This window comes from Peromyscus maniculatus, chromosome 18 (assembly GCF_049852395.1).
Source record: "Peromyscus maniculatus bairdii isolate BWxNUB_F1_BW_parent chromosome 18, HU_Pman_BW_mat_3.1, whole genome shotgun sequence".
NCBI classification, from domain to species: Eukaryota; Metazoa; Chordata; class Mammalia; order Rodentia; family Cricetidae; genus Peromyscus; species Peromyscus maniculatus.
The window spans coordinates 15,494,331-15,507,301 of record NC_134869.1 but is presented as its reverse complement, the minus strand read 5'-3'; the positions used below and the strand labels follow the sequence as shown (position 1 = coordinate 15,507,301).

General features: G+C 36.8%; 1 protein-coding gene across 10 annotated transcripts in view; it reads right to left on the bottom strand.

Annotated features, from left to right (window-relative positions):
• The window catches only part of Anks1b (ankyrin repeat and sterile alpha motif domain containing 1B), a 1,025,752-nt gene that overhangs the window by 732,515 nt on the left and 280,266 nt on the right, over positions 1-12,971 (bottom strand). For all 10 annotated transcript variants that reach the window (XM_076554619.1, XM_076554611.1, XM_076554613.1 and 7 more), the window contains exon 9: positions 8,659-8,802. In XM_076554619.1, coding sequence (XP_076410734.1) covers positions 8,659-8,802 — 144 coding nt within the window. The remainder of the gene's footprint in view (positions 1-8,658; positions 8,803-12,971) is intronic.

Sequence of the window (12,971 nt, the reverse complement as noted above, 5' to 3'; positions counted from 1 at the left end):
TGTGGGCAGAACAAAGAAAGCAGGCCATACCTTCAACACTGTCTAGCATTCTACCCAGCTAATGAGCCAAGTTCATCATTTACCAGTCACCTGTAAAACACCATCCTCCTATACTTTCTGCTACAGCATCAAAAGTATCTCTCTCCCTTCCGTTTTTGATAATGTGCTTTTCATTACTTCCAAGAACTTACAATAACACCTTTAACATTTGCATGTCAACCAACATCCTGTCAATGGTGATTCCTATATTCTGTAAGGTATGTCTCCTCTAAAGTTTTCATTGGTTTTTCTGAATGCTAACCTCTAAAACCTTTCACATTCTTGTTTCTACAAGCATTCTACTTATAACAACTTAGGTATTCTCTAAAAAATACAGATTTCCTCCACTATACCACTTTACACATCCTAACCAGCAGAATGTTTGATACTGACCTATTTTTGTTCTAGAGAACCTAGGCTGGAACATGCCTCTGCAAATTCTTCTAGAACTTCACCTAATGTTCGGTCAAAGCCATCCCAATGGGCGGGGGAATAATCACACACCTAGCAGATTAACAAAATGTTAATGTATTCTCTTAACAGTTCTCCAAATCAAGAGTCTAATAGTTCTCACTACACTGATTTCATGGTGTTGTTTCTCACTGCACTGATTTCGTGGTGTTGGCAGGGTGAATTCATTCTAGGTGATTGACAAGATAACCCACTCTGCTCTTCTAATGTCTAGAGGTTGCCCTTACTCAGTCATGACTGCACCACTGTGACTTCTCCCAGCATCAGATCTTCTGTCGCTGGTCCCCCTGCCTTCCTCTATGGACACCACTAAGATTACACTGAACCTCCATTCAAGATCCTTAAGTTTGCCATCTGCAAATACCTTTGCCACATAAGTGACATAATGCACATGTTGTGGAGAGTAGGAAAGTGACATCTTTGGTAAAAATTATTCTGCACCAGCCATGTTGATTATTAGTGGGTCGATGTTAATGTTTAAGTTACATAATCAAGTCAAGTTAATTTAAGTACTGCCTCCATATCCTACCCATCATAAAAAAGTAACATCTGGTCATTTCCACTGTTAATTATTGAGTCTATTAAAAGTTTCAGTAAAAAGAGTTCAGAAACAGAACAGGATTCTATTATTATATTACTGAACTACACAATTTCCAAGGCTGTTGCTTGAATAGTACCTTGACTCTTGATTATTATTCAGAAGGTCTCATCATATTATAGTTTTATTACAGGAGGGATAAAAGTCAAACCTCTATGGCAAAACTATAACTATTCTGAGCTGGTATCTAAAGGATCATCTCAATTTTAAAGATGTAAAAAAATATATAAAACTCAAAGAAGTTAAATGATTAACCCAGTGACATGAATTCTAATGTAGAGAAGAGCATAATTTGGGGACTATCTAGTGGATAGGCACATGAAAATCTGCTGCACGTGCAAGAGAGACAGCCTCCTCCTTCACATGAAATGATTCTTACTCCAAGCAGGTTCAAACAGATTTTTACTCAGTCATCTGAATTTCTCAAACATGGGCATAAATGCTAGCAGGGTTGTTTTCTAACAACTTCAGGAATTTCAGGAACTTAATCAGATTCATAAAAACAGAGACACATTTGGCAGGGCACTGTACATGATGGTTATTAGGTCAAGTGAAAGAAGATGTATGGTCTTTGGTCAAATTATTGGTTTATAAAATCTGTGCATGTATTAGGTCTACAAGTGATGTGCTTTTGTTTCCCTCCAGATGAGAAACTCAATCCTCTCACAAACCCAAAGATAAATATCTTTACATTTGTGCATGATAGAAGTTATTTCAAGAGGATCAGTATTTCTATAATATTTTAAGACTATAAATTAGCCAACATGCAATGCTATTATCTAGTTATTCCTGTAAAGAAAAAAAGGTGCTCTGATGTTTTAAGATGTCAATTTATTAAATGTCTATCAGTCTTGTTGTTCTTATTCATTATATAGTAAATAACATAGAATTCAAGTGGAAATTAGAATAAAAGGACTTTGGAAAGTCCAGGATAACTGTTCCTATGTGAATAAGCCCCCACTAATTAGAAGAAAAGTACCCATATGATCAGAAATAACCATATATTTTCAACATGGAAAAATCATGTTTGTGTCCACCTGTAGAAACAAGGTTTCAATAATAATGGTTATTGGTGTGCATGGTATGCTATAATGAAGACTACCATGTCAATAGAAATATGACGGTTATTTAATTGATAATATCTAAAATAGCCGGCAAGGTTCCTCAGAATGTTTAAAAAGAACCTGACAGTTGGTGAACAGCTGAGGACAGATATGATAGTCAACTCCATTTTCACTATGTAGTCAGGCCACAGGTGTCTAGATAAAATCCTTAAAATATTACCAGTTTGGTGACAAGTCGAAACAGAAAATGTATTGGCTGTAAGAAAACACATTGCTAATAATTGAAGCTTTATTTTTCCTACTTTTTTAAAATAAAAATAGAAACTATCAAGATGAAAATCAAAACCACATCCCTGCAAGATAAATAGCCCACTGAACACAAGTGCTTATCCAAACACAGATGTGGGAGATTCTGTGTAAATTTGATCATATTTGTATTACTAGTTTGATACACATTTGTTTTTATTTTCAAAGAAAAGTTGTCAATCAATAGGGAGCTACATAATCATTTCTATGGCTGCAGATACTCCATAATGGAGTATTCCAAATTTAATTAACTTATTGCCTGTTGAGGATAAGAATCTTGATTATCATGAAAATCTAGGACTATCCCATTACACTGATGAACCTCTGGTACTCTGTCCACCAAATTCTCCAATTGTCTCTAATTGCCCATGACTAAAAGTGCTGGATAAAGGAATATGTATAGCATACATTTTATTCCAATGGAATAGCTATACCTTAATAGCTCACCTGTGTGTAGCCTGTATTAAGACATTCACATAGATATACTGGGGTGAGTTTGTTAGGTTATGAATACATGGTGAGGTGGGCAGGCCACATTAAACTGTATGATTGGATGTAAAAAGATAATGTCCCTAGCCAAAGGAGAGGCCACTGGGTAACATAGTCACACGGTATATGACAAGTACAGATTGCAATTAATGGGGATAAAAGCAGGATTTGTATAGTTTGTTTGGGAGGAAATGGATGCAAAGTGTCAGAGGAGAGAGGAAAAGCGTATGATCGGCAGCTGAAAGTTTGGAATCAGAGTGCAGAGCTCTTGGGAGTCAGAATTTTAGGCTCCAACATTGGTTCTCCCATTTGAGGACTCATATCTGCACAACCGACCAACAAGGGGAGTGTCATCTCTACAATGGCCTGACACCTCTGTGCCCCCATATCTTACCTATTGGGCAGAGCTTTGCCTGGATCCAAGGGCCTGATTGTGTGCATAACTGAGCACTTGCTAAAAAGTTTCCAGAAGGTCCTCAGTCATGCAGAGACAAAAAAAACAAAAGCTGTAGAAGAAGTCAACCAACTCTCCACTTGCCAGAGAGGCCAGAGAAGCAGGATGCCCCGGAAATATGTTTAGAAAAGTGTGGCATAGGCTCTTAGAATTGTCTTGATCAAAGCCACCAGCAGCCAGTCTATTACCAAATGAAACACCCCAGAGCAGCCCTGCAGTGAGCATGTGTCATAGCTCTGCATAGAAGTACAACAGGAAGAGTAGAGAGAGGAATTGCCATCTTCAGGTACACACTGATGTTAGAGTGACTTCATCCAGACCAGCAAAAGAGGCACAGAGATTCACGAGTACAACCCTGCCTGAACGGTGACTATAGGTATTGCAGGCATTGATCATACCAGCCCCAGTTTCAAACTATCTGATAATATGCTGCTAGCCAACGCAGCTGCTGTCTGTGAGGACTTGGCCAGGTACGGCCATGCCACGCTGGAAAGAGATAAGCATACAAACATCTTCGAACTAGCCAAGCTGTTTCCCTTGAAGTCTGTACAGATAAGAATCCACAAAAAGCTCTAGTGATGCTTATTGCTCCTGGCTACCCATTTTTATCCTACACCACATCCTTCTTCATATATAATGTTTCACTAGGAAAACCTTGTTTACGCTCCTGAAGCCACCAAGGAAGCCTCACAGGCACCATGGCCAACGAGACCCTGAATACCTACATTTGAGGAAGAGACCAAGGACCCAGCAGAAGTCTTTGTACAGACTAGAAGATGAAACCATGCTGCTTTGGGAAGAATATAAAGGTCCAGGAACACCCTGAATGCTGAGCACCCTACCCCTACTTCTGGACAGGCATGATATTTGAAAAGGCTAAAGGCCAAATGAGCCATCGTTTGGAAAGCATAATGTGAAGGAGGTTTCTAGCATTTCACAATAGAAATGATGTCTGTGAAATGTCTAGCACACAGTACACAGTGTAAACAGGATATTAATCACTGTTACCACTGTTGAGAAACAGGTTTGAATGTGGTCATCATTTTCAGAAAGGACTTCTGTGGCTTCCCTTCTAATTCACTGCCCAACTTATCTTATTTGTTTTATATAAAGCCTCTGGTGACACTAACTCTCAGTACCTTCTAAGAACTTTAATCACCTGATGTGGTTTAGGATTCTAACCCTTCATGAGTTAAAGAGGAACTGTTTGCAGAGATGTTAGTCCAGTCACAATGAAAAGATAAAACACTGTATGATCCACTCTCAGGCATGAACTTGAAAGTGTCCATCATTTAGTCTGTTTATTCCATGTTTTTATTGGAGGAAAGAAAAAAGAAAACTAAATTTTCAAATATTAAGACAGTTCAAAACCTGGACCCAAACTGGGAATTAGGTCTATATTGTCATTTTACAAGTCAAAATATTCCTTGAGCATAGAAACATTTTAGGATTAGATGTATGTTTAACATGGATACTAGGTGTATATTCTTTCCATAATATTCATGCTTTGGAAGCTGAATTTTATGATTTAAACATAAAATATATTTGATACATGTTACTTAGATTCAATTAAATTAAGTAGTAGTAATATGAAATATAGAACAAGTTGTTCTATACACTGAATATAGTATTCACACATCTGGGCATGTAAAATATATAAAGTGCCGTATTAATAGCACCAACCACAAAGGAACCCATAGCAGACTATAAGGAAATAGCTATTCATTAAGCTTGATATGTACATACTGACTTTAATGGTTCCCAAATTATGCTAGAAATGTGAAAAAAAACAGCTTCTAAATATGAAAAAAAAAAGTATTTTGTGGGTTGGGTGCTTAAGTTTCAAAAAATTCTAAGGTTATATTATTGAGAAAGTGTATCTAATCATAGGTTACTTTGGGCAAAGCACCAGAAATGAAAAGAAATTAAACACCTTGATATTTTTAAAGTAAAAACTGTTTCAAATGGTACGCCGGCATGTTATTTCATTTCAGTACCTTTCATTTGATGCTGATGATGCTCTAAAAAGTTGGAAAGCAATCATACTGTCAGCTCCCTGCAGGTAGGGACCCTGAGCTCACTACTCAGTGGGCCCTGGATAATCACTGAGCAGATGGCTATCAAGATCCCTGTGCAGTCTTTTCTAAGGCTTCTCTAGAACAGAAACACTGGCTTCCTGACTCAGTGTCTTTTAGAGTTATATCCCTTTGGTGATAAGCTTTCTCTCTTTCTGCTTCTAAGCAGAGACCCGGCTGCTCATCACAATCTTAGCGTAAGCCACAAAGTTTCCTTAAAGTTCTGAAATAAGTCTTTGAAAAAAAGCTAAGAAATACTGAATAAATTAAAGGTAAATAATTTTTAAAGATTTAAAATATATTATTTCTGGATGACTGAATCATATGCTCAGAAAATCCACTATAATGAAAAAACAAGTTGCAGCCTGAAGATGATGCAAGTTATAAAATACATAAAGCACACACAGGACCAGCAAGATGCCTTAGCGGGTAAAGTGCCTGCCGTGTGAGCTAGCCTGGCAGCCTGAGCTCTATCCTGGAATCTATATAAAGATAGGAGGAGAGAACCAATGCCTCAAAGTCATCCTTCAACCTCTACGCATGCACCATGGTGCATACATCCACACACACTAATAATAAGTATAATTTAAAATACATGTTTGTGATGGGAAGAAGTGCAGAGATGACTGGCCACACTATTGGAGGCCCATGAACTGTGGACTGATGGCTGTGGAGTCCCCACGGGACTGGACTAGGCCCTCTGGATATGGAAGATGGTTGTTTGGCTTGAACTATTTGGGGAACACCCAGGCAGGGGATCAGGATCTGTTCCTGGTGCACAGGCAGGCTTCTGGGAATCCGGTGCCTGTGGTGTGGCGTCTTGCGCAGCCTTGGTACAGTAGGAAGGGGCTTGGATCTGCCTAGGCTCAGTGTGCTGGGCTCTGCTGACTCCACATGGGAGACCTTGATTTGGGGGATGTGGGGTGGCTTGGGAGGGAGGGCTGGGAGATGGGAGGAGGGAGGAGGTGGGATCTGTGGGTGGTATATAGAGTGAGTAGAACATTTCTTAATAAAGAAAAAAATAAGATAAAATAAAATATATGTTTGTATTTTAACTGTAAAATTGTAAAAATCCTTCACATGCTTTTTGAAATAAAAACCTATAAACATATATATGGCTCATTTATATGTGCATGCACACTTGTGAAAGTGAGCCTATGAATAATAGTATCCAGACACACAACATATATTCCCAAGACTTATATGTGATGAGCTTTAGTAAGAGTCCCATTTCTGGTTTGCTAGATTAAATTCAATTTAAAAAATACTGCATCACAAGTAAATTTGTGTATTTAATATTGAAGCAATTAAAATCAAACAAGAACACTTTTTAAACTTGGCATATTAATTATAAAATATAAAAGTTAAAAAGCAAACAATCAAATCAGGTAATAGTTTTAATATAATAACATGGAGTAATAATAGGAACACTAAGTCATGCATTTTACATAGTAGGAAAGCAGAAATAAATAAGATTTTAGATGTAAATCCAAAACATAGGATGAAATATAATAAGAATGTGTTATTACTCACAGGACAGCTAAGGAAAACTAGGTATTAACAAGTGAAATCCAATACAGAGTAGTATTTGTAATTGAAGATAAAAGTAATTCTAAAAGCAATAAATTAAAGCTTTGAAAAGTTTAATGAACTTTATATTAAAAAGCTGCACAATATACTTGTGCACACATACAAATTAAGACAACAAAAAAGCTGAAGATTAGAAACACTTTGTGATAAATGTAACTACTGAAATATTAATATCTAGAACATCTGAGACATTTATTGAAGCAATGCTGGTCTTCACAGACAAAGAGTCAAAGAAAAACCCAGCATTTAAACATTATAATCAGAAGAAAGTTACTACCAATACTTAAAAAATAACTAAAACATACATAGAGCAGTCATTAGTGAAGTGTTGGGAAACCACATATAGTCACAGCATTAAGGATTTAAGTGGTAGAGTGTTTTAGGAATGGCTTTTATACTTTATTTTGTTCTAAGAGCCCAACTTTTAAAGAATATAACACAAATAGTTTAAAAACATACTTTTACTAAGACTGGAACTTTATTAAAATGGGCAAAGATGTTCATTATCATGAAACTGTTAATCAGATTAGGATATCCATAAAACAAAAATCTATGCTTTCTCCCTTCCTCTTCACCTAGGTAAACACCCACAGTATAGATTTTTATGCTGTGCAAGAAGACCTTAAGTGAAGACAATCTACTGGTTCATCACTGTTCTGACTACGACAAGAACTTCTATGATCCACAGATTCTGAACATCAAAGAACTGATCTTCCACCTTCACAGAAACTCACAGTCCATTATTTCTTAATAACAGATACTACAAAAGTCCTACAGAGAAAAATTTAAATACTATATATCAAGTTGAATCTCCCACTTAGCTTTCCACAGCAATTCTTATTGGAAATTAGAAGGCTATCGTCAAACTTTCTGTGATATAACCATGAGAAAAATGATAGTTTCTAGACACAACACAGAACATAAATATTATATCCATGATACACATTTCTAGACAAAATGATTCTTATCTGTCTTAGATTACTTTTCTAACTATTTCAACATAGTCAATCTTACTGTAACATTATCTTCATCTGTATGAAGCTTATCTCATCTCATGAAATATTTTTCAGTTCTAAATTTCTTAACTCTATTATTTAATTTCTGAAAATTAGGGTCCATAATAAATAGTGAAATGTTTATGAATGTATAATCAGTGTTTCCTGCTTTGTTCTCACTTTAAAAACTTCCCAGTGAGATATGGGATATATTCATATTATTCCATAATGCTTCCATTGTGGTAAGAAATTATATATCATCATTATCGATGCTTTTAAACAACCTTAATATAGCTTCCTCTAACTATAGCTTTACATCACATCTTACTATTTGTTAAAAATATTGTTCTTTTAGATGACATATTTATGAATCAAACATTAAAAGTGTGTAAGAAGAAAAAATTTTCAGCATTATAAACAAAATTTTAAAAACATAAAAATTGTATAAATTCATTATATGCCGCACTGCTGCACACAATAAGCTAACTAAGTACATTTCTGAAGGGAAAACATGGAATCAAATAAATATGCAACCATCTTACATCTTTGTTTTACCTTAATAAAAGCAAACCTTTACCTGAGCAAGCATAGGAAAGCCAAGGTTCCTACATCCGTTACAAGGAGTTAATGCTTCCCAAAGTCCTGTGGGCCCACAAGTGTTTGGATCCTCCTCTTCTTCTTCCACTTCTCCTGGTGACAAATTTATTGTAGATGAAGTTCTCTGAAATCAAATTTATATTATACCAATATATTATATCAATGTTATTTATATATCATAACATCAATCAATCACATGACTGACTTACTTGTGTATCTTAGTAAGCCGGCTGACTTTCAGCCTTCTTACCACCTTACATTTTGGCTGTACTAGGCCAAAAATAACATAATTTAATTTGAGTTTGAAAGTGAAGAACATCAATGAGAAAGACATAAATGAATGAAGTTTGTAATGGGGAACGGGACATGAGAATGACCCAAGAAAATATGTGAACAGCAACAAATGAGAAAAATCTTATGGTTTGTCAAGAATTAGTTTATCCATAGAATACAACGAGAAGGCTGATATGAAATATTTGAATGAAATAGGAATTACTGTAAGAAATGCTTTATGGAGGCCGCCAAAAGCAAACCCCACAAAGTATTTATGATACATATGACAGGGATAAATAATACCTTTAAAATTTTACAAGTAGGTTACATGCCGACTGTACACACTCACTCTTGCTACCTCCCAAATCTCACTAAAGTGACTGTAACAGGTTTATAAAAACTCATCAACTATGAGACAAAGGCAACAAGATAAGCAGAAGCGGAGGAGCAGTACCAAGAACACATGTGGACAATGACAGGCGACGTGAGTAAGAGACAGGGAGGCATTAGCTAACAAACACGAACTTGGAAGGAAAGCGGTTGCGCTGCTGAATAGTTGGGAGACTGACAGCTCCTGAAGCTATGAGTGAAGTGTTGAAACAGGTTCTTAACTCAGTGTCTGAAGGACCACACCCCAAGCCTAACTTCTCCACAAGAACCCCGAGTTAACGTGTTTGTGGTAAAGGAAGACTCACAGCTGACACACTGCTTCCCAGAAGTGCCTCATCATCTATGATAGCTAGACTTATATTTCATAGGTAGAGGACAAGAAATGCACCACCGTAGACACTAATTTTGGCATGGTCTGGATATGGTTTATCGCCTCCCAAACTCGTGTTGGAGTTCCATGCCCAATGAGAAGTATTAGGAGGGTTGAAATTTTATCCAGACATGGAGTCTGGAGGTGGGGGCTTGGAAAGGTGAATGGACAGGTTCGTTAGGGAGGAGGCCTCTGACTGAACACTGGTAGATTTTTAAGAAGAGATGGAAGCAGAAGGAGACACATACATGCTGCCTGTCTCTTGACATGTGTGTTGTTCTGCCTCAGGACTCTGCCAGCAAGACGACCATCACCAGATTTGGCATCTCAATCTTATACCACAAAAATGAGCCAATATAAACCTCTTTTCTTTAAAGGTTACCTAGCCTGTGCTACTGAGTAATTGGTACAGAGAAGGGACTAACAACCTTCCTGAGAAAGATAATCTAGGACAAATAATAAGGAAATGGTCAAGTTGATGTTGTTATCAATACTATGAAGCCGACCCCCCCCAACTGTCCAATAGTAAAACATTTCTTAATGTTTCAGTTACATATAAACAAGGGTTGTCATATATTTGAAGAAAGCTAATAATAAAACAAACCATTTTTATTACATTTTCCTCAGGGGGTAGAAGATACCCATGAAATAAGAATAGAATAATACCATCGAGTACATGCATTCATATATAAGTAAACACATACATGTATATGCATGCACATATAAGTACAAACATGTACTTCAGTGGAAGAACTAGAAAATAAATCTGATGAAATTCCATAACAGATAGAATAAAAAAGAAATTAGAAATTAAGAAAAATAGGGACATTTTTAAAAGGCTCCAAACTGTAACAAGTAGAGTTTTATAATCATTAGAAAGAGAATATAGATAAGAAGATCAAGGAAATGATGGAAGAGGCTTTTCAGGAATTAAAGAAAAAGTCTATTACCAAAGGCCCTGCTGAATGCTCAGGGGACTGAATGTTAAAAACACGTATGTATAAATTAAAAAAATAACAACAAATGCTGGCATGGATGTGGGGAAAGGGGAACACTTATTCATTGTTAGTGGAAGTGTAAACTGAGGCAGCCACTGTGTAAGTCACTGGGGGAGGTTCCTCAAAAAGCTAGATACAGATCTACCACATGCTTTGGCTATTTCATTCTTGGGAATATACCCAAAGGACTCTATATTCCACTAGAGAAATATTTGCTTATCCATGTTCATTGTTGCTTTATTTACAATAATCAGGAAATGGAAACATCCTAGATGCTCATTGATGGATGAATGGATAATGTAGCTGCAATATGTTTACATAATGGAATATTACTTAGATGCTAAAAATGAAATTATTAAATTTTCAGGTAAATGAATAGAGCTGGAAACATTCAGCCTGAGTGAAATAAAATCCAGACCCAGACAAACAAATGTTACATTTTTGCTCTCATTTATAGATGCTATCTTTGAATCTTTAGATATTTGTGCTTTGTTTGAAACACCCACAGATGTCGGTAAGGGATCCTGGAGGGGGGGACTTTTAAGAGAGGGGAGATAGAACAGAGTGGCATAAAAGGGGAAAGATGAATTATGGAACAGAAAGGATGAAATGGGGTGTGGGGTGGGATGGCAGGGCAGAGCCAGGGATGCTAGAGGCTTCAATCCCCAGTGCTAGCTTTTATAGTGCTATATGGTGCTATGCATGCTGCCAGAGAAGAAAACTGATCCTGAATTTAACCCAGCTATGAATGCTGCGAGCTACAATAACAACCTGCTTGATAAGATATACCCACCGGTGCAATACTGGCATGAAGGTAACGGGCGTAACCAAGCGCTTTCTGCTTGTGTTTAACGGCCTCATCCACAAGATGGAACTCACACTTGGCACCATGATCAGGACTAGGAACCTGTGGCTAGACAGATCATAGGTCCTAGGGAAGAACCGACCATTCTTTTAAGTGGACATGGGATTTAACTAATTACCAATGGCTTATTATTTTACCTGTAGATTAGTGCATCTCTCAGACATCAGTAGAGAGACTTCTTTTTGCAGGAGATGGTAATCAACACAGGGACCCACGCGTTATTAAGATGAAGAGAATAAGCACAGCAGAGTGCTCAGCTCTGAATGGTATTCCTGTAACACACCATCTTCCCAAGACTCAGGGACCATGGGCAATGGATGATTAACAAGGAAATCATCTTCCAGACACAGCGGGGCAGTTGTACATACCACTGTGACAGTATACGCCCTGTGAAAGCCCAAGTCAAACACAATCCAAGCATGGAGCAAGGAGGTAGGCATTAAGTCCCACCCCTAAACAAAGAGCTGCTGGGAAATTCATTTTCTTTAAACGTGTGGTACCTGTGGATGCCCACGTCCAAGAGTATGTGAGTAGCACCAAGGGGGCTCTTTGTGGTTTTTTGTTTTTGTTTTGTTTTTAAAGAAGTTGGGTGTGTAGGGAAGGGAGTAGATATGGCAGGAGATGGGGATGAGTATGAACAAAATACACTGTATGAAATTCTTACAGAATTCATAAGAATATTCTTTAAGACTTTTTAAAATTTAAAAATTAAACTTTGTAAAGGTCTTCAGAATGCAGTGTTCGGTACAATACTGACGGATCGCCATTATTAGAGTTAGTAAAGATACTCGATTGTAAAGTTAAAAATGTTCTTTTCTTCCCATTATAAATGAAATTGATTTTCCTACACCTACATTTTAGCTTTCCCTTTATCAATTGCCAATAGCTAGAAAATAGTACAATTAAGCAGTCTCTTAATGAATTAGTTATTGTCTCACATTATTTTGAAAACTTGCTATGTGGCTTGTAACATCATGGGACCGTTTTGTGTTAATTATTCTTATCCACAAAACAGCCCTTAAGGCAAACACTATTTTCTCTTACTTTATAAACAGGAAAACCAAGGCACAGAGAACTCGAGTAAAACCCAAAACTGGCAAGTGGGGAAAAAAAAAAGAGTTTAATCCTGAATCCCAGACTGAAGACCTTTCTTGATTGCAAGATTACAAGACCTCTTGTCTTATATATAACCTTGTAAACAGCAAGAGATTAAAAGAACTAGGCTTATGTACTGTACTTTAAACAAAATATGCCTATTTTAATGCTTTTATTATATGATGATAACTCTGGGAACATTTTGCCATCTGCAACAGCCAATGAAAATTTCTGTAATTTGGTACATATCAACCCACAGTTTCTTAAATACATATTTATTAAATAACCAGTAAGAGGTGTTT